General features: G+C 34.8%; 1 protein-coding gene across 2 annotated transcripts in view; it reads left to right on the forward strand.

The window, feature by feature from the left end:
- Positions 1-11640: 11640 nt before the first annotated feature.
- Positions 11641-23325, forward strand: part of crp (transcription factor cropped) — a 74871-nt gene continuing 63186 nt past the window's right edge. Inside the window, exons 1-2 of one of the 2 annotated variants that reach the window (XM_085807221.1) lie at positions 11641-12051; positions 17468-17633. In XM_085807221.1, the coding sequence (XP_085663347.1) occupies positions 11963-12051; positions 17468-17633 (255 nt within the window). In that variant the 5' untranslated portion in view covers positions 11641-11962. Of the gene's footprint in view, positions 12052-15007; positions 15088-17467; positions 17634-23325 lie in introns of those variants that run through there. The other variant, XM_085807222.1, reaches the window with a different exon arrangement.

Genomic DNA, 23325 nt, shown 5'->3' on the forward strand with positions numbered 1-23325 from the left:
ATTTTACATAAAACTAATCTGCTTATTAGATAATGTAGTGCCAGGTCGAACCAGATTATAGAACTTAAAGGTGGCGAAATTTTTAGAATTTAGGGAGGCACAGGTCGGCAGAATTTTGTACTCGAAGAAATTATACGGGCAGTAAGTAAACTTGGAGCCGACTTTATATAGCTCGACCACCAAATTTTGTTCTGAAATTAAGTAACTCCCAATTGGTTCATGGTTACGCAAACTTAAGTCACATAGTATCAAAATAAGTGATTTAGAAAATGATCCATCTAATGTTGAGAAAGACTTAAAAATTGTTAATTGGTGCTGGTTTTTCTGGTAAGTTGCTGTCTTGAAAAATTGTTCCTCTTACGTGCGGCGTCAGTGCTGTGCGTAACCAGTTAAGCTGGACTATTATGGGCAAATTTAATTGCAATTAGACCACTAGAGCAACTGCGGTAAATATTACTTATTTCGTGATTTCTTCTCTGTTAGTGAATGATCAGTGTATTAGTGATCTCTGGAAGTTAGATGTTTCAGATATTAGTGAACCTTCCATGAGTAAAACAAAAATTCTGTTGCAGGAACATACGCAAAAATGTTTTGAAGAGACTCTTGCGGTAAATTCAGTTGGGAGGTACGAAGTCGCATTACCTTGGGTGTCGGATAACTCGTTTTTATTCGAAAACAAAGCAATAGCAGAAAAATATCTAATAAGTACTAAAAGAAAATTAATGACTACGGTAAATTTTGAAGCTTACGGAGATGTTTTCAAGGAACGGTAGTTCTTGGGATAATTAAAAAAGCACAGGATAAGAATAAACTCAAGGGTGTCCATTATTTGCCTCATAGAGCGGTTCTAAAAGAAAATAGCAGTACGAGTATAAGACCAGTGTTTAATGCAAGTTCTCATTCACCTGGTTGAACGATTGTTTAGCTTTTGGATAAAATTTGATTGAAGTGATACCCTCGGTTCCTAATTAGTTTCTTAAAAACTACGTTGGTGTCATTTCAGATATAGATAAAGCGTTCTTGCAAATATAGAGGAAAACGTTCGGGACTTTTAAGATTAATGGGGTTCAGTAAGGATAATCAGGAATAAATTGAAATGTTATCGGCATATAAGGGTAATTTTTTGGCATTACGTATAAACCGTATTTGATTAGCCGCTACAATACAACATCATTTAAGTGTGGTTCCTGAAAACTTAAGACATACAGCAGAGATTTTGAAAACATCCTTTTACGTAGATAACTGTGCGGCTAGTATGGATTCGGAAATATAAATGAGGTTTTGTAAATGAATCACAAATGATTATGGCTTCTGGTCATTTTAATTTATGGTTTTGGAAATTCGATATAAGAAACTTTGTACCTGAAGAAGCTTCCTCCACAGGGAAGGATATGCCTGTTTTCGGGTCTTGAATGGCATACACATACAGATACCTTATCCTGCAAAATACATCAAAATATTAAATTGGGTGACCCAGCTACTAAAAGATTAGTTTTAGTTACAGCTCACCAAGTGTTTGACGTTATAGGACATACTGCTCTTGTAATGTTGATTCCAAAACTGATTTTACAGGAAATTTGGAATTTAAGACTTAACCCTTTGCGGCACAGTGTGTCCGGTCTGGACACACCTAAAAATTTCCTTCTGTACGCACAAAAAAAAAAAAAAAAAAAAAAAAAAAAAAAAAAAAAAAAATTGAATGAAAAAGGATTTATAGGTTACTATAGGTTACTCTGAACCTTCTTTATTTATAGTAGATGGCAGCTCAACACAAACCAGTCCATATATTTTAGCCATGTTTAGTTTTTTAAGACCCTCATTTTTCAAAGAAATCTTCCAGATTTTCTTAGGGTATAAAAGAAATTGTTTCAAAAGAAATTTCTATGTTATTTTTTTGGCTGTATGCTAATCTCCTTATTCTATATTAGTTTTAAATTTTTACCTTGAAATCTTGCCTAAAATCAAACGGCGAACCCTAGGTGTGCCCAAACCGGGCTCAGCGATAATTTAAGACAACTGAGAGTCTGTATTCTTTGTTTATCCGCATCTCATCGGTCAGTTCATTGACAACAATGCTCGTTTCAGCACTCTTTTTCGAAGCTCTATTCAATCAGTGTGCCCACTTTGGGCACACCCACAGATTAAAACGATAAGTGCTATCTTCACAAAATTTTACTTGTGTGCTCCTCTAAGCCTAATTAGACTGCCTACCTTTTTTTTTAATCAAAATTCCAACTTTAAAAGGTAGCGTGCCGGAAAGGGTTAAATGGGATGATGCACTTCGCGATGATTTAGACAAAAAATTTAGGATTTGGCATAAAATTTGTACTTGCTTTGCAGTATCCAGATACTTAGGTGGTTAGGTCTCAAATCCATAAGTGAATCTGTAAGCATACATTTCTTTTGTAACACTATAAACGTGCGTATGGTGCATGCGTCTTTTAAAGAGTCGAGAGTGGTAAGAACAGAAAGGTTTATTTGGTGCACGCAAGGTCTAGAGTGGCACCTTTAAAACCCATTACGATTCCTCACTTAGAACTTCTTCTTGTATAGGTACTAGGTTATTGTCATCAGTTTTTAACGATATTGACCTGCATGAAGTTAGTATACACTGTTGGACTGACTCCTCGATGGCTTTGTGTTGGATACGGCGAGATCGACATTGGGGATCATTTGTTTTTAATCGTATAACAGGAAATCAGGTCTTTGATCTCTCCCACTGTACGGCATCATGTCCCGGGTAGTCTCAATGGAGCAGATATACTTTCTGGAAGTTGTTCTGCGGATCAATTAATAGAACAGTTGCTTTAAACACTAATGTTTGCGAAAATGAAGCACCATGAAGGAGTTGTCGGAAATAAATGAAATTTATTCCACATATTATTGATAGTGGTACAAATAAACGATCAAATTTACAAGACAAAAAGCAAAACGAACGGTGGAAATCAATACTTTGAGTGTCAACCACACTGCATAATGAGGGCCTGTACACGTCGGGATATTGAATTATACAGGTTCTGAATATAACCCTGGGAAATGACATTCCATATGCCTTCGACCTAACGCCAAAGTTAAGTCTTAGTCCCCATCAGCTGTACGAGGGAGTCGCCGACCGATGAAATCCCAGACATACTCAATGAGCGATATATCCAGGGAATAAGCAGGCCGTGGAGAAGCGAAACCTGTTGTGCCCTAAAGCCTGAGGCTGTTAATCTGAGAAACGTGTGGCACGGGCATTATCCTGTTGAAAGGCCTCCGGAATGTGCCGAAAAATGGGGAAGACATCTGGCTCCTCAACTTCCCTTATGTAGCGATCATTGTTGAGCTTGCCCACAATCTGAACTAGATGGGATCGACAATTATACCCAATAGCTCCCCACACCATGATGCCAAACGTTTGTGCGGTATGACGCTGGATAACACACTGTGGGAGCAGATGTGTTCCCTCTGTAATGTCTGAAGCGTTCTCTTCCATCATTGCACTCCAGTTTGTAGCGAGATTCATCGATAAAAACAACTTATTGCCTTAGGGCACGCCAATCTAGTTCACCCATCAGCGGCAATCCAAATAAGGTTTCATACGCGAGGAATCCCCGTTAAGGGGCACCTGAGGTGCTGGTAAGAGCGCAATGAAATTCGCTCTGAGACCAGTCTAAAATACAGTATCACAGTATCACAAGGCACACCACGCATTGTGTTGCCGTGCCCATTCAAGTCGGAGGCGTCTGTGATTCAGCGATAAGGGAATCCTGCGTAGAGGAACTTTTGCAAGCAGTTCTTCCTGCAGCAGACGACGACGAACCGTAGAGCTGGACAACGATGAGCTGCGAATGAGCTGTTCGTCGTCTCCTGCCGTTGTGCTTTTGCGTGCCCCACTGCCAGGAATTCGCCTTGTTTGGTTCTCTTCTGTCCATTTCTTCCAATCACGCATCACTATTGCAGAATTACACTGCGTGCGAGCTGCAGTTGCTCGATACGAAAGTCCACCCTCTATCATACCGACGAAACAGCCTCGTTCGAACTTCATTAGTACTTGGTATGGTACCTTCCGCTGTTGACGAGGCATATTGACCGCTAATACGTTCATCGCAGACAGAGGATGATTTCAACGTGATACTTTGCTACTTTTGTGTCATACTCGTCCACAGCAGGAGATTTCTTTTCCTTAATGAGTCCCAAACGGGCCTTGCGGAGGTGAAAAACGTCAGAGAAGTTATCAGGATTAGTATTCCTCTTTACTTTCTTTGGGAACATGCACTGTCCTGACTCGGAACAGGGAGCTTACTAAAACTATGTTCAATAAATTTGGGAAGTAGACAATACACACAGGAAGAGTATACGAAACCCTTTATTTTTTCTCTCTTTACAATGATTTCCGGAACTTCGGAATACAGAGACCAACCACTTGTGGTCTGAACGTAAGAATATAAAAATATTAACTAAACTCTAACTAAACTAACTTTGGATTAATAAACAAGTGCCTAACTCCAAGATTGGCCGTAAATTAACAAGAAGCCGTATGTAGTACAGAGAGCTGCTAAAACTACGATACGTTTAAAATTATCAAGAGGATTAAACCTCTGGCCTTGAAGGCAACCAGCAACCGAGTAAAACTACTATGGCAAGCGGCCTGCTTCTAATAGCTCCTTCCTCTCTCTTGCTTGGCAAAAAGCCACAACTTAAGTACTTGGCGTTCGCAAGACAAATTTGCATAAATACGTTAACGCTTATAATTCTGGCCGGAAGTAGAAAATAAGAAGTGATAGTAAAGATTTAAAATAAAATAAACGTTAGTAAAACTTAGGATCCTTACATACTTCCCGTTGATTAGTTTGAGTTAATTAGTTTGAAACTGAGGTCTAAAACGACCTTGTTGAAAACTTTTAGCTCTAGAATCTAACGCGAGGCCAATCTTTTACAAACATTTCTCACTAGAAACTAGAAATTAAAAAAAGTCGTTTTTACATTATCAACTCCTTGGACAAGATTTTTCATCTGTACTGCATCTAAACAGGAGTTTCTAGTTGAAATCTGGTTCCTTCCAGAGATCTGGAAGGAAAACTAGTTTAATGAAATGTTACACAATTAAATGGCAAGTCACATGAATACTTATATTTTTCTTTTAACATTCTTATTTCATTCATGACGTTATTTAATTATCTCCCCGTGCACTCTGACATGTGTTGTAAAGGAAAACACCAAACACGAACGTGTCTATGTACAAGTGTTCAACACTACCGCCTGCAATCAAAACACTAACGTGTTAAAATTCAACATAACAAGACCTCAGAACACACTTTATATTCATCTCTAAACCCTGAGGTACTATTTTGAAAAGTGGCTAACTCTGAAGTGTAGCGTCAGAGAGCCTAACTACATTCATTCAACCCTTAACACATATTCACAATAATTTGCTCTTTTTACAGTCACACGAATAAGTTAAAATTTTTGGCATTACTTTCACTTTTAACATATCACAGTATTTCTTAACGTTTAAAATAACAGTTCACATTGTATATAAGGACATATTAACATGCCGTTAATTTTACGCATTTTAAAACATACATTAGTAGTACATTGTTAACTTCTATTCTTTTCTAAGCAAGTGCCAATTCTTCTACATTGAAATACTACATTTCAAAAGTCTTTCAGACTAAAACTTCTTTCTTGCCAGAATCTTTTAAATAAAATTTTATACAATAATTTTTTACAATTTTCTTAAGGTACCTTTCTCAAAGATTATCAATGCTTTTACAATATTCAAGTATTTACACATTCCTATTATACATTAATTTTACTAGTTTTACTCGCGAGTAATTGAAAAACAATATCAAAATAGGTAACAACTCATTTCTCGCCTTTTTGGCGATAAAGGTAGGCCTCACATGAGGTAAAACTTCTTGAATTCTGCCACTTGCAGTAAGAATGAAAAATTAACTTAAGGTTTCAAAGTAACATAAAGTTTTACTTATCTTTGTGATATTCCGACATCCTTTTTTCTGCCCAGTCCTGGAAGGTAGCGAAGACTACGGTTTGGTTTATCTTCCTTCTTGTGCGGGTTTGCCCTTCGGTTCCTTCCTCTATGAGCTTTCTTTTTCTTCCAGTGCGGTCACCCTTGAAGACCTTCTTTTTAGCCTCTGCCTGTGGTCTCGGCCGTTTGATGGCAGCTGGTCTTGGCGGAACCGGGACACTTCTCTCTTGTTGTTGCCTGGATCTCGTTGCTGGCTGTTCAAATTTTTCTTGTTTCTTTGCCTCTGCAGCTGGTGTTCCTTCATCAATTCGTCGACATTTGCTGCGTAGACTCCTATCCGATGGGTAGATCTTCCGTTTTGGAGCCGGGTTATAGTTGCCGTCATTTCTCCTGGCTCTCTTTGCATTCGTCGTACTTCTCCCTTCTTCATTCTGGGGGTGGTCGTGCTCTCTCTTTTCTGGTCGGTGGAACGGCTTCTTTTTCTTGTTACCTTCACTTTTCCAACGGGGAAACTTTCTTTTCAATTGCTCCTGCCTCCTAATGGCTTGCCCTTGTGATTGTCGTTGTTCCACCTCTGGAGCTTGTGCCTGACGTGCCGGATCCTGCAAAAGATCTTTAAATATTGGCATTTTATTACGATTATAGAATGGTTTTATCTGGTCAATGTTTGCAGTGCATGTTTCACCATTCCTGGCTTTTAACACCACTACAGCCTGAGTTATTTTTTCTATGACATATGGTCCTTCAAATCGTGGATAAAATTTGGTAGTTTTATCTTCTGGTGCTGAAGAAAGTGAATGCTTAATTTTTAACACTTCATCTCCTACTTTATAAGTTACTCCCCGTCGTTTCATATCGTAATAAAGCTTCTGTTTTCTCTGTGCTACTTCAGTGTCCTTTTTTGCTTCTTTAATTAATTTTTCTATATCGCCCATTTTAAATTCTGGGGCTCTTTGTTGAACATAAAATAATTTATCTAACGGCGTTATAATCTTTCTGCTTAAAAATAACTCAGCAGGAGTTTTGCCCGTCGTATCATGTTTTGCGGTCCTAAGGGCGAAAGCTAATTCATTGACATAGTTATCCCAGCTTTTATGAAAATTTTTAACATAACTACGGATAATTTTCACTATATTTCTATTGACCCGTTCCGCTATATTTGATTGCGGCCGATACGGGACCATTTTTAAATGACGTATGCCCAGTTTTTGGCACATGTCTTCAAATATATTACTTACAAATTGAGGACCATTATCCGATATAACTTTTAGGGGCGCCCCGTATTTTAAAATATATTTATTTAAAATAGAATCAGTAACTAATTTCGCGGAGGCTCGTTTTAAGGGAACAATTTCGGTCCACTTACTAAAATGATCAACCATAACAAAGAGATACCGACTTTTATTTAACTGACTTTTTGGGAAAGGGCCCAATAAATCGATGCCAATTATTTCATTTGGAAATTCGGATTTAATGCTATTTAGAAACCCGGCCGGGCGGAAATTAATATAATTAACTGCTTGACATGTTGGGCAGGAGTGGACATACGCCCTTGTTAACTTTTGCAGCTCAGGAAAATAAACCGCTTCGCGTACGCGTTGGATGGTTTTTCGAATACCAGCATGAGAAGCTAGTGGGAAGTCGTGTAACTCCTGCAGTATATTTAATCTAAGACTAGCTTGGATAACAGGTCGAAATTCGTTGTTGGAATTCGTAGTTTTTTGTATAAAATAATAGACCATCTATTAGTTCGTAATGGGCCGCCCTATTTCTTATCGCCACAATATCTTGATGGCTAAAATTTTCAGGATCCTTTAAATACTCATAAATGTTTTTAAATTCAGGATCCCTACCCAGTTCGGTTATTACAGTTTCTCGGGAATGTATCGTACATGCTGTGAGCATTGCCACCTTTACAGTATTACCTTCTTCATCTATTTTTATTCTAGATAGGGCATCTGCTACGATATTTTCCTTTTCGGGGGTGTGCTTAATTAATTAAAGGTTATAATTGATCATTTGAAGTGTCTGAAATACAGTTTCAAAAATACCTTTCTTCAGATTTTGATGCTGAAAAAGAAATTTGGGTTTCTAAACCATACCTCAGCTGAAATGATCATTGTCAAGACATTTTCCATGAAACGTTCAAGAAGAATTTGCATAGTGATCGGATAACAAAGGTTTACAACTTGAGTTTTCCAAAAATAATCGTTAGCGAATTTTGACTGGGGATTGAGGAAGAATTTCCAACACATTTTGAAATGACAATAGACATTCTGCTAATATTTTTACATCACGTATTTATGCGAAGCGACCTTTTCAGCATTATTGTTATAAAGAAATCGGTCAACTCTGCAACAAACAATGAAAAACTCTACATGCTGCAGTATCAAATACTCATTCAAGATTTAACTATTTTCGGTCCTATTTTCGCAGGCGTCATACTGACTGGAATTAGTTTGGTGTAATCCAACGCTTAGTCACTTATTATTTTAAAAAGAAGTAAATTTTATTCAGATGAAGTTATTCAAACTACGTGCGTTCTATTTATTATTTAAGTATTTGATATTTCATGCAGATTTAATTTCTTTGAAAGAAAAGAAACCCATATTGATTTATACTTTTTTTTTAATGACGGGCACTTGCCTATAACAGCATTGGCCACTACTAAGCTTTTGATTTTTTTTGCCATAATCAAACTAACGAAACCAATCTGACGAAAATATACTTTAAGCTTTTTCATTTTTTGATGGTTTGGATTCTCTTGAAACCTTTCACACTCACAAAAATTTACCTACACGAGCACACTGCTTCCAATCCAATTTTACCAACGCTTTCAATAGCCCACCAATGACCGAGCGATAAAGTCACTGAACACCGGTAGTTCGGTCTAAGTTTCGTGTCCCGGAGAATGGGCTGCTGCATAGGCGTTTTCGTGGTTTTCCACATGTGCAACGTGCATACGAGTCAGTTTCCCTTAGAAAGGCCTCCAGCAAAGGCATCTCTCCCCTTAGGCAGATAGCCCTCTTGTGTTTTGACATAATCAGATAAACTAAACCAACATTTTCAATATATTAATACTTTAGCCTTCCCTCTGATTACTTCTTAGAGCCAGCTGTTCTTGTTCATCCTTGAAATTGAAAGAGTTTTAATTAAATTCCCTGTTCTAATCGATGTTTACTTCCGTATCTAAATTTGAGTTTTATTATTTACTTATTCCGCTATCATACTGACTGTCGAATGCTTTTGCCAAAAATATCCCGGGGCATGACTACAACTGTGATACGGTTTTGACCGGAATATCCTGGGACTCGATAGAAAAGTCTTTATCTAAAAAAGTGAACAATCACATACCGATCATTATTATGAATATTCATTTAGCTTTTTCTTTAGTGCAGGGAAAAATTATATTCGTATGTCTACCTAAGAACTGTTAGTCCAAAGGGGCTTTGTCCCTGAGAGACTATTGTTTTCGTTTTGCGATCTTGCGTCGAATCACTCTGAACGTCCGTTTCACTTTTCAAACTGTTGCCACCAAATATTATCGCCCTGTATTATATTTGAAGAAATTAAATAATGAAGAACCTGCATAAATGTATGTATGTTTCTCGCATTGTGATAAAACAACGATACCTAGAGCCATCCAATTTTGAATGACGTAATCCTACTGCGAATATGGGCATCTGGAAGCCCAAATTTGGAACTTGAAATTTGTTTTATTACCTATTTAATATTTTGTAAAACTTTAAACGAATTTATGATTAACAAACTCAAGGATTTCAAAGCGAGCAATGGCAACGTTGTACAGAAAAAACATTTTATCTCCAGCGCGTGAGACTGTGTATCGGAAATTCTAAAGATATGCTCATTTTAAAATTATTTTGCGATATTGCTGTTGAACTGAATTTTATGGTTTAAGTGCGAAGTACATGATATTTAATAAATAAAGATAACACACAGAATGGTAAAAAAACGTCCCTTTGAACGTAATTTAAAATCTGATACTTTTCAGATTTTCTTTTTCTTTTCCGAATAAATTTTCTTTATGAGTTATTATCAGCAAATGCCTTAATTCGTATTTCTAATTTTTATACCTCTATACTCAGGGTTGCGAAAATATTTCCTGGTGTTGAGTGACTCGCCAAGTGGAAAGTCTGAGAAGCTCTGAATTACAGCAGTGGGTCCTAAAGTGTAGACTGTAAAAAGGTGCGAATTTGGTTGTGTTTGTTATATTATTTGTTGAACCAATTATTTATATTTATTTAAATTTATTAATTGTTTTTTAATTATTAATTACCCACTGACAGTTATACATGTTTTTTATTATTAATTCATTATTGCATTACCATCTTTTGGGTCTTCCTCTTTTCTCGAGAGCATCTGTGTCACAATAAGCAGCAATTAGACACATGTAGGTCGCTAAGCTAAAATGTTTGAGAAACACTACAGAATTAAAAACGCTAAATAAAGGCTTGTGAAACAGTCCTCTGTTAACAGGGGGAAAAAATGCTATTTTATATTTGAAATTAAGATGGAGATTAATAGATAAAATCAGATAGGATATTCAAACTATTAGAAGAGATGTATAAGAAATTGAACGTAAGATGCAATAAAGATTTGGGATAAAACATTATATTAAATTTATATTCATTCCAGATCCAAAGTGCAAAGAAAAATCCTAAAAAGACTTTCTGTCCCGCTGGGGATGTGTATAGCAGTTTTTTATTGTGGTAAAATAAGGTTTCAAAAACTGAAAGCATATTAAATGGTAATGAAAGTATTACAGTGATGAATTCCCCTTCCGAGAAGGAAGCTGCAACCTGCAGATCATTCATATCCCCCCTTTCCCTAAAAAAAAAAAAAAAAAAAAAAAAAAAGATGCGGCAGCAACCGTTGTGAAAAATCCGGGATTTTGGGTACAGGTGCCTGCATCCTTACGCCGAGTCAGAATTTTTATAAAGGGAAAAATATCTTTATGCCAATTTAGTTCAGAAATATGCAGGATTCTTTACGAAAAACTAAATTTGAATTAAAATGCGAACGCTTTTAAGCCAATTCAGCATTTTTTTTATAAAGGTGGGGCCAGTCTCCATGCAAATGAATATAATTTTTAGAAACTTAGAAGTAAAAAAATTCTTCACATTCATATATCACTTTAAATAAATAACAGGCGAACACTAAATTTCTTACGCGCGATAACTTAGTGAATTACTTTACCACTTGGAAGGTTTCGTTTTTGAAACATATATTTTTTTTAACTGCGAGGAAGCATAATAAAAAATTGACATCAAGCTCGAAGCAATAAATATTTTTTATTTTGAGTGGGGTTCACGTGAGCTACGTACCCGCCAAGCTGCATTCCTAGCGCAATAGTTACCCTTAATATCACAGCATATTACTATTAAGAGTTTAACAAATTATTCCTAGTTAGCTGTATTCAACATGCAACAAAGGGTGCCAGGATTACCAAGCGTTTCTGTTTTTCATCGACGAAATTCCAGAAAATACTACCTCAGCTGACTAGAGTAATTTCTCATCTGAACATCAGCCAACCAAATCCTGGCGGGGAACGAGAGAAACGATTGTAAATCGGCGCGGAAGAAACCAAGCTTTCCCGCGCCAACGCTGACAGCTGATTTAGCAGCTGTGAGAGTTGTACTACGACGAGAAAAGTAGTTCCGTATATCGAAAGCACTTTTTTAAAAAGAACAGCATAGTATATATTTCTTTTGGACTTTAAGAATATAGCGTAGCATATATTCACCAAATGATAAGTTTGGTAATACAAATCTTGGAAATCATTTAGCACGTGCGCGGAAGGATATACGTTTTCCATCGATGAACGTTTCCCGCGCAAAAGAAGACAGGCGGTGAATAAAGGTGTGATCGAGCGATCTGTGTATACGGATTCGGAGTTGTATTCTTAAAAAAAAAAAAGAAAAACAACTCCAAGGATTCACCATACCTTCTTCAATAGATCTGGATTACAGAATGGCATTTTATCATCGGAATGGAGAAAGAAAGAGAATTGCACATGATTTTCGACGGCAGGAAGAAGAAGTTGTCGGCAGCTTGTGCAGGTAGGACTTAGTCATAATGGCAACTGCCTTTTTCTTCAATCTCTCGTAGTAACGATAGTAGTAACCGCTGCCGGCTTACTATCAGCTGGTCGGCATGTTTTGTTTTCGCGAACGCTGGTTCATCCTATTCGATTTATATTTTCGGAATTAAGCTTATCGTAAATTTGGTGTTTCTTATTATGTCAATCATGATCTGTGTTAAAGTTTATTTCTGTGATATATTCCGGGAAAGAGGAGGGATGTTGACGGAGTGTAAGGGAGGTGTGTCTGTTGTTGTAGTATTTTGGCGGGTCCTTTCGTATGAAGCGCGCCGCGTTTAAATGCTGTTAGTATTACGTGCTGATATTTTATTTGTTGAAATGTTAGAAAAGAGAATATTTTTGTTGACATTTATATTTTCTTTTAGCGATAAATCTAGCAATTAATTCACTTATAAAACAGCAATTCTTGTGGCCTTTAAATGTACAATAGTTACACATATGTGAAAGATGTGCATTTTATTATTGAAATATGATGTAACGTCATATATTTTGCATTTTCACTACTGAATTTTTTACTTCAGCAATTCTGTGAACTTTATGGAAAAAGTTTTCTTTCCCTTTTCGTCCGAATAACGGGTATATTGATAGTATAACATTTCTTCTTCATATTATGATGTTTTTCACCTTACTTAATGAATTAACATTTCTTATTTACATTATGATGTATTTCACTTAGTTGAAGAATTTTTTCAATATTGATAATTGAATTTGTGAATAGGACTAAATATTTAATATCATGTATTATAGATATAATGCATATAAGAGAAATGTATTAAATATAAGAGAAATAAGTGAAGCTTTATACGAATGTAATTTTTTTCCAAAACTTCAGTGAAATACATAAAGTGATTTTCGGAAATATGATGCAACATATTGATATTATGAACTCGAGGAAGTGCTTGAATTTTCATGACGTTGTTACTTTTTTAAAATCTATTACTTGAAATGCGTATTATGTATCTGATTCACATATGAATAAGTAATTAAACATACTGATGTTTTTCCTTGTCAGCGTTTTTTTCTCCCCTCCACCCCTTTTTGAAAACCTCAAAATTTGTTTGCATTTTTTAAGTTTCTCTCTTTATTTATTTGGTGGAAAAGAGGGTAGTAAATCAGATGTGCTATTTTTTAAAAAATTATTTCGCTTGAAAATTAAACAAAAGATAAAATATATAAGGTATCTCACTGAGAGTTTTATTGTATGGTATCGAAATTATGTGTCAGCATTGTTACTTACTTTCCAATTTTAAACTTTTTAGAGCTCTGTTTATAAACAAAATGACAAAAATGCTTTTATATACGATGAATATTTGACATACATTTTGTGAGTTTCTAAAAACATCGACATGAAGGCTCGCTACTAGCCGGATTTGATAAAAATCATGTTTGAAGGGTGGGCTACTGTAGCTTTAGAGTAGTATTAACCAGAGCCATGACGACAGATTTTATTATCCGAAGCAAATTTCAAAATTGCGTTTTTTTACAATTACTATAATTTTATCCCTTTTACATGAGTATTTAATTTAAATTTTCACTTCCTTTCATTTTTGCTAGAAGCAAGTACTTCGCGACAGCGATAGTAATTCATGTAACTTTTAATCCGATATAGCGGCGAAGTGGTTAGAGCCGTGAAATATGGTTAATATGAGGCGGTTTTTTATTCTCGGGCGGTGCATGAGGTTTTCTTCACATGCAACCAAAATCTGGACTTTCCTTTAGGAAGTCGCCCGCAAAGGCATCTCATCCCATAAGTAGGTAGCCCTGCTTTTTTTGGTACTTTGCCATAACTAAATAATCCGTTCTGTGCAAAAACCGTTAAATGCTGTGGTACGGGCTGGGTTGGTACAAAACATTTAGAATTCATAGAATCATCGAGTAATAAAACTTAGGGATGGCAAAATTTGTAGAATTTAGGGGATGCATTGGGCAGCAAATTTTTTAGAATTAGAAAGGCACCTGGCAACAGAATTTAGGACCCACCGGGTGGGGGAAATGTCGCACTGCCCCTTGGTTCGGGTCCCAGACACCCACGCAAAACGTTTTTACCCTATAGTTTTATTTGCCAGCGGGGTATCATTTGCAATTCGACTCTTCTGTCATTTTCAGTGAAAATACTGAGCATATTCTATTTTAAATATGAATTATGGATGACTGATATTATAACCGGTAAGCAGTGCAAAACAGAAATTTGCGGTTTCGACTCGCATGCGAAGCTTGGTTGTGTTTTTGTCTTTCCCATTGTTTATGAGTATAGCATCAGTCACCTCACGTGGTGCAAACTGGTCATTATCCCGGGTATATGGGGATAAATGATTGAGAAATTTGTCCATGATTTCCGGTGGAAGCTGAATCGGCAAATACTTGGCTGTTTAAAATATGTATAAAATATTTGAAAAGTGCTCTAAAAATGATTTTATTTATGGTCTGTAGGATCATACCAATTAAAAGTTTATAACAGGGCAAAAATCGCAAGCTTAGTTTCTATTACCTACATACCTGCATAACTCATTGGGCATTTCACATTTATTACAGCTCGGTGTTGACCAGTATTAAAAGGTATCGTATAAATGCGTCTAACCAGAGACAACTGACAGTCCTCGTACATTTCAGGTATTATGAGATTATAGAAGCCTTAATTTTAGTAAATGATAGTATTATTCTGACTATTTGACTATCAAAATAATTAGCAAGTATTTCTTGATAGCGAATTTCGTGGCAGTTTCGCATTAATTAACCCTATCATGTAGTGTGTTTTACAATTCCACGTGCCCAGACATTTCATTGTGGAAATTGCGCTGCTCGCTTCCTCTTCTTTCCTTAGTTGCGCAGACGGTTCAGCGGTGTGTCATGGCGCCGGCAGACTTGGCTGTGTGCCAAAGATATGGTCACCGCAGGCAATCTGAATAATGCACTCTACGATCAGAGCTAGTAGGGTTGTATGATGGTTTCGCATCGCCGAATTTTGGCGACATTTATCTGACTGCTTTAAATTTTGGTACGCAATTTTAAAAGTGAAACTTTTGCATATTTTGAGAGAGTTTATTAAATGATAACGTACACGCTATTCTAGCCTAGCATAACTGTAATGAACTTTTAAAATTATTATCGAAAATAATAAGTTGCAAAAGTATAAACTGTGTGAATGGATGTAACTAATTAAATTTTTGGAAGTGTTATTCTTCAGCATTTCTTGTTACTGGACCACAAAGTGACCAAGCGCTGATTACCGGTAGTTCGACCTCAGTTTGTTTTCAGGTGAATGGGCTGGCTGCATGGGCATTTTAGTGGTTTCCTCCATGTGTCCCATGGATACCAGCCGATATCCCCAGAAAGTCATCCACAAAGGCAACCCTCAAACAGTCCTTCCTTTGCCATAAACAGAATTTAAACCCAAACCAAATCTTATTAATAAATGCATGATTATTAATATGATATATACTGAAGATTCATTGAAGAAATATTCTTTCTTTTTACTTGTGTAATCCCATATTTTTAACGATTTTAGAATTATATGTTAAAAATTATTTTTTATAGAAATATTCAAAGATGTCATGTTTCAGTTAAAATTCTTTTTGCTTAGTTACATATTTCTATACTTGGGCCAGGATTCTACAACTAGTGCAGGTGGCTGAACTAAATGGTAAGAACCTAGCTTGCTTAGATTGTGTCTATCTAAAACAGTTAACCCACCCTAACCAGCTGGCCAGAATTGGTTTAGAGTAGGGGTTCTCAGCCGGTGGTACACAAGAGAAAAATAGTTGGTACGCAAAGAAGCAAAGTATTTTTTAACTATTAAATTCAAAAATTAAAACCTCGACATCCTGATTGAGTTTTTTCTCTAACACTCGTAAATTTATGCGATCTGAGCTTTGTTCAAAAGGGGTGGTGGTATTAGTACTTTGTACTGGTGGTACTAAAGGGTTTTCAATGTTTGTTTAAATGGTATGTGTTAGTCAAAAGGTTGAGAATGGCTCGTTATGTCAAAATTATCTTTTAGTTGAGATTTTGTTACAGAGAATGGAATATAACTGGCAGATGTCCAGTCTGCCAAGTAAAAAATAATTAAGAACAAGTTTACTTTTCTCTTTGCAATAAGCTGATAGAAAATAGCTGAGTGCTTGTGAAAAACATTGCTTCTCAGGTTGTGAAAGCATAACAGTGTATATCAACTACATAAAATCAAACAGTTTCATTAATTTTTATCCTGTAAGCAGATATTTCACTAAAAGTAATCTACTAATTAGCATTCATAGAAGTATATGGGATTTTATGCACATTTTTAATGCGAATGGACGGCTTGAAATATTATTATTATATCATTGCTGCAAAGCACACTGTGGTTATCTCCCTATCTGAAGGACTGTTCTCTAAGGGCTGCTGGCATTTACATTATTCACTGGGAATACTAGGAAATACCTAACTCAGTGGGCCTATTGGTTAAGCCTGTAGGAGTAGAAACCAGGATGAGTTTTGTGGCTTTAATTTTTTGGCCATTGGAGAATGCAGATACAAATTGCAGCGTCTTTTCACTGTATTCCTTATGTAATGACAATGGCATGCAAGATGATCTTAAGAAAATTTATAATCAAGATATGGGCTTTAATCTTGCCTTTTATCTTAACACATAGATATTTTTTAAATGCTTTAAGACCTATGTGTGTATTTATTTAATAGATACTTTGAAAGTCAAAAAATTTCATTTTGGGAAACATTCAGGGAATCGGGAGAGGAGTAAGATAGCAGTAGAATTTCCAGGTATCTGTTATATATAAATTTTCAATGTTTATGATTGTGTGGTTCTTGAATTATGGTATTGGTTTCGTCATAAATTCATTATTTGGAAATTACATTAATAATTTCTTTGCTATTATTATATATTTTTTTGTCTCAGAGCATTTTGAATTAAGGTTTTGTTATTTTTATTCCCCTCTTTTACTGTTTGATATTTTAATGTAACAACGTTATTATGTCAGTTTCTGTTATGTAAAAAATCTTACTGTAGAAGCATGAAATTCATATGAAATCAAATACATGCGTTAAAGTAAGAAAATTCTAAATGTGACTGAACTGTACAGATTTGTAAAACATAAATCATGGTTTAAAAAATAGATAAACATTAACACAGATGAAATTTTATTTTGTAATAATAAAAAAAATTCATAGTATTAATTTAAGTTTAAAGTACAGCTAAAAAGTAAGCTTTACAAAAAAGTGGCTGAGCAAATATGATAGCAGTAGAATATCAATATCATGTATCCAAAGCCATTAAATACTCAGCTTATGTTCATGAACTATTATTTTATGTAATGTTCACAGCCTTGTCACTTTCAGTCGAAAGTGGGTATTAACAGCTGTCTGATCTGTTTATTCTGTAGGCTAGGCAACCGCCCTATATCTCCAAAGAGCCTACTGGAGCAAGAAAAGAGGATACGAAGAGAAATTGCTAATAGCAATGAGAGGCGGCGGATGCAGAGCATTAATGCTGGATTCCAGGCCTTGCGATCTCTTTTACCACATCGCGAAGGCGAGAAGTTAAGCAAGGTAAAAACAAAAATTTTTAGGAATTGTGGTGGAAGGTTTGCAGCTTCTGTGTGTAATGTTCAAAATCCAGATTTGTATTTGCAATATATTTGGCCCTGAAAGCAACCATTTTGGCTTTAGGATTTTGAAATTCTGTTTTCTGTTATGGAAAAAAAGGTGTGGTGTTTGACTACTTAACGAAGCACCTGTGTAAGGATCAAAATGTGTTTTCAATGTTAATGTGAACACCCTCATACAAAATTGTTTTTTCATTATTAATGCCAAATTCAATTTTAATCACTTTACATTTATGCAGTAACAAAAAATTTAAACTTACGTTGTAATTTTATGAAATTATAAATTTGTAATATAAAATTCTAGTAGTAGGGCTAAATAATAATACAATCGAAGACTAAAATCCAGCAACCTAATATCCTCATAACACCTGAAATCTGCATATTCTGAGCTGTCAACAGTGAAATTCTCAATTAATATTTCAAAATTGCAAAATGTTTTGAATTAAGAATATAAGTTTTCCATTTACGATGTAAACTGGGTCATAGTGAAGTGAAAATTCTCAAATAGATGTATATGTTGGTCAGAGGTTGCCCTTATTGAGTTGTGAAGCAAGCTATGGCATTCTGTTTATTACATTGGCATTCTGTCTTTTATAAATGTACTGTTTTGCCAAAAAGTGACAAAATTGTAATCCAACTGTAGATTAACCCTACACTATTTTAATTGAGCAAAGCTGTAGTAGTTTGAATTTTTTTATTATGACCAGAATGAAAAGTAGTACTTTATCGAAAGAAAACTTCTAAATAAAACACATGGCTTTTCTTGAGAATAATAATTAAAATGCTGAATTTAGAATGGCAAAACTGTATAATTAATCTGGAAATGATGGCTGTATATAATTAGGAAGGGACATCAAATTTAAATATCCTGAAGTTTTAGAACAAACTGCTGTAAAACCCCTGTTTAAAAAATTAAAACTTAATATCTCTGGTTTAGTCCATGTAATGAGATCGTGTTCAGGGATCATATGCAAATTGAAAATCATTTGCATGCAACTAATTAATAGTTTAGAAAATTTAAAATAACAGTTTAACTGTTAATTAATTAAATTATTTAATATAAAAGTTAAAGAATCATAATTAAATTAACAGTTTAGAAAAAGGTTTGTGATATCAGTAGATTTATTGATGAGCAGACTATCATAAAAGATAACTGCAACTTCAGTATTAACACTAAGCTGAATCGTAAGATTATACAGTACAAAGTCTTTATCCGGACTCGTCGGGACTTCGGCGATTCCGGATTAGGGGTTTTCCCGGATTATAGATCATCAATTGAAATCTGGTAAGATGGCATGCAGAAATTATAAAATTAAAAATATGAAACCGTAATTTATGAAATAAAGTGCAATTATGATTTAAAGGGTATCAAAATTTACAAAAAAAAAGCTTAAAATTTATTTGTTTACTTTATTAAACATTTCTTTCAATGTAAGTTGTTTAAGTTGCTTCGTTTTTTGTGCTAATAGTTTCTCTTTAATTCTATAAACAGACATAATTTCTTGTTCAGTTCCACTAAGTCCTGTGATTGCTGTGTCAAGAATACCGACTAACTTGTCAATTGAAATCTTTTCGTTTTCAATAACCTCTCTGTCATTTTCTTCGCTATCGGAAGCGGTACATCAAAAAATGCTTTCGCTTTGTAGATCCTTTGGCAGCTCCAGAATCAGAAATTCTTTTTGACATAATCGAAAGTTCAAGCTTACTTTTTATAAAATTGCTGTAACAGTCTGCAAAAAATAATAAGCCGGATCCATAAATAGATAATTAGATAATTTTAGCCTAGCTTCTACCGTCCATTATATATTAAATGCTCATGCGTAAGCGTATTATGCGCGTGCGTAGATGCATTTACGCATGCGCAGAAAGTTTGTAGCTTTGAGGTCCGAATTATAGATCATTCCGGATTATGGACGTCTGGATTAAAGACTTTTGTATTGTATATAAATTGCAGATGAAAAATATTTTGAATATAATGAATTTTTTGTTGTCAAAATGAAATTATGTTGCCAAAATTCTTTCTGCATACCATCTATATAAAATTAAATCTAGTTAATCTGTCCTGTTTGAAAATGCCACAGTTTCCCAAAAATGTGTCAGGTGAGGCTTCATGTGAAAATTTGTTACAACTGAATTATTAAGTGCACCCTATAAGAGCTTTCAGAAAGAGTAGATTGTTTTAATGTTGCGGCAGGGTATAATATCGAGGAACATAGAATGGTGCTAGGGCCACACCAGCGCCAGTGGAAATATGGCTGCACTCGGCCACAACATTTTTAGAATTTTAAGAAGCACTGAAGAGCAAAATTCAGGAATGGCAGAATTTTTAGAATTCAGGAGAGACACTAGGCACCAGAATTTAGGGGCTGTAAAATTTTTAGAATTTAGGGAAGCACCAGGCAATAGAATGCAGGGACTGTCCCAAGTGGCAAAATGCCTAGCACCGTCCCTGGATATTTCATTATTCCAACTAGAAATATGCCAACATACTGTCGATTTATAGGTAGGCAAATAGTAATTTGAGAACTCTGCTTCTATATTGAAAGGCATATCTGATTCAATGTTCCAAGAAAACCATTTCACAAGCATTCTGCCATTGACTCCAAGAGATGGATTTTAGGGAAGTCATGATTACTGATTGTGGATATCACCATGTTGAATAAATATCAGTAGTAGAAGAATGAGTGCCCCACCCATTCACTGTTGGTCCTAAGCTTTCACTAGCATAGAAAGCTTGAAACATAACCTAACCAAAATTAATTCATCGATATTCTTTGTAGAGGTACATTTGGTGATAAGAAGCAACTGTATCTCTAAATAGTACAGGTATTAGCACTGGCAGATTACCCTGCACATTCAGCATGTATGCAGTGGGTATTAGGCCAAATGACCAGAAGCTGTATATTCATAAAACAGAAGTTTGGTTCATGAATGAAGTGCAAATCTAGCATAATGGGATGTTGAACCTGCATAGTGGATGGACAAATCTCTGTGCCAGTATTTATAGTTGCTATCAAGAATGTTTCCACCTGAATGGTAGGTGCTTACTTCTTTATACTCACTTTTTTGAAGTCAGCATTAACTGGCATCTTTTTCTCGTTCCTAGAACATCACACGCTATATTACAACTTGTCTATGTTAGTGAAAATTGTCCTGTATCGCAGGTTACAGCAGAATTATTGGACCCATCAAATGACCTGCTTAATCTTCCGGTTTGAAATCACTATTAATTTGTCTGATGGTAACTGAAAGCGAACATTTTTTTGTGTATTTAGTTGCTTCATAAGACTTTTGGTAGCATATTGAGGATTGCTACTCCACAGCATTCTGTGTCTCTTGGGATGCCTCTGTTAATCTATATGATGATGATGTGCTGCTTGTATTATTACTTGTGGCATATATTTTAAACACTTATTGTAAAGTCTGTATACTCAACTGCACTTTTTTTAAGAAATATTTTCCTTATCTTTTACCACAGAAAGCAATCTGGCAATTACTGAACTTATTTTCTGGGACTTCCTGTATTGTGCACATGGATACATATTTCTGTGTATATGTGTGTATGAATTAAATATACGGAAGTTGAGGGAAAAGTCATACAGTGTAAGGATATACAATAAAAGTGCGACTATCTAGCATTCAACTAACATGAAAGCTCGAGTAACTGGAATATTTTAGAATTTTAGAAAAAAAAAAATTCTTTGAAAAATTGAGTAAATGAGATATTTTATGCCATTACAGAGCTTATAATTTGATCAACACATATACATTGTCACCAACAGTACGACTTAGCACTAGTAATGAGCAAGCAAGCATGACATCCCAGCACAGTCATAAGAAGTTCATTTTTATTTAAATAAAATCTTAATGAGTTCTAAATAAGCTGGTTTAATTTTTGTGAAGATATAAGCTCTATTTTTTCTTTGCATTTTGAAAAAAAAAAAAAAAAAAAAAAAAAATTTATATTTGAGACTACATAAAGTGGAGCATTTTAATTACAGCATTTCCATACATAAAAGAAAATTATTTTGCATTGGACTAGCTGATTCACTGCTGCGTGTTTTATGTAATAGTGGACGGCCAATGACGGCGGAACATTCGTACGAGTGTGAAGCACTGACAAATTATTCTTGTAGATTTCAGTGCTATTGGCAAGCGAGGCGTTTAATGGCCTAATGGCCAATGTAACTGGCATTTGACAAATAAAAATAAATATATAAAAGAAAAGCCACAGTATGTGACTCTGAAATTGAAATAAGCAAGGGCATTGTAACATGAAAAGTTATGATAAGCCATTTAAGTTTTTAATTGCCATATTAGTCGTTTATATATCTTTTATTATCTAACTAAATATTTCTGTTCATTTAAACTTCTACCAGACTAAGTCTTCTCTACCAGTTAGTTATTAAAATACGTCACCTTTTAAGACTGAAATGTGTTTGTTCTTTTATATCTTGCATAAATTTAAACATAGGTTTTTGATATTCAAGCTGATAACAAATAAGATGATTGTTTTTATAAATGGTAATTTTTCCCATTGATTAGTCTTTTCTAACCTGAATTCTGTTTTCTATATGCAGAACTATTTGAAATTCTGAAATTCTCGAGTTTTTACTGTAGTGTATAAAACAGATGAGTTATGTTTTTTCGTGTGCAACTTTTGCATTCCCATGTAAATATAATTATTTAACTGTATAATGCTTGTTATTATACACTGTGTCTACCTGGCCTTTATTTTTGCCTCTGTTGGTTTTTAGACATCTAGTTCCAACTACAAAAATGTCTTAAACTATGCAGATATTTGTTTTAGAATTTTTAAATAAAAAAATACAGAAATTTTGTAAAAATAATGAAATTTCTGCATACATTCTTCTGGAAAAATTTGGGAAAATTTTATACTCATTATAGAAAATGAGATAAAAAAAGTGATTCCCATTATGCTGAAAATTGGCCGAGCTATTTAGTTTCAAAGCCAGATATCATAATCAGAGCTGGAAACCATAAACAAATTGAAGAGTGTAAATGTAAATGTTTGTAACTAAATATAAAATATCAGTTTTGAAAAAGGTTTCTGATGCTAATAAATTAATTAACGCATATTTATGAAGATTACACTAAAAAGTACTGATCATTAAATTTTAGTACTCTCTGATTATCCTTACACCTTTTCTGAAAAGCTATCAACTGTTGAAGACTAATGTTTCATGACTCTTAGACACAAAGGACCACAAGTATTTTCAAAAATAGCAGCACACTAAAAATAACATAAAACAACAACCAATTAAGAAAATTAAAAACACAAGAAGTGTCCAAAGTAAAACACCTTCTCTTCTCCCCATGTGCACTGTGATCTGTGTAGCTTAAAAAAAAATCAGAACATTGCACAGAACTTGATGCTGTATCGTTTAAGAACGACATCTTCACGGAATGCAAATTTTTGTGTTCTGTAATGTTGTGAAAAGCACTACATTTTTGAAGAAATGCAATGCTTCCATTTTCATCAGCTAGGAAACTCCGCAATCCCGTTACAATTTCTTTTGATTTCAACTAGGTAAAAACAAAGACTAAAATAAAAATATATTAAAATAATAATAATTACATTTTAAAACAATTATTCCTTTTTCAGCATATTAATT

This window comes from Stegodyphus dumicola, chromosome X1 (assembly GCF_044657685.1).
Source record: "Stegodyphus dumicola isolate Sdum_Otavi_A_Nest chromosome X1, ASM4465768v1".
Lineage (NCBI taxonomy): Eukaryota > Metazoa > Arthropoda > Arachnida > Araneae > Eresidae > Stegodyphus > Stegodyphus dumicola.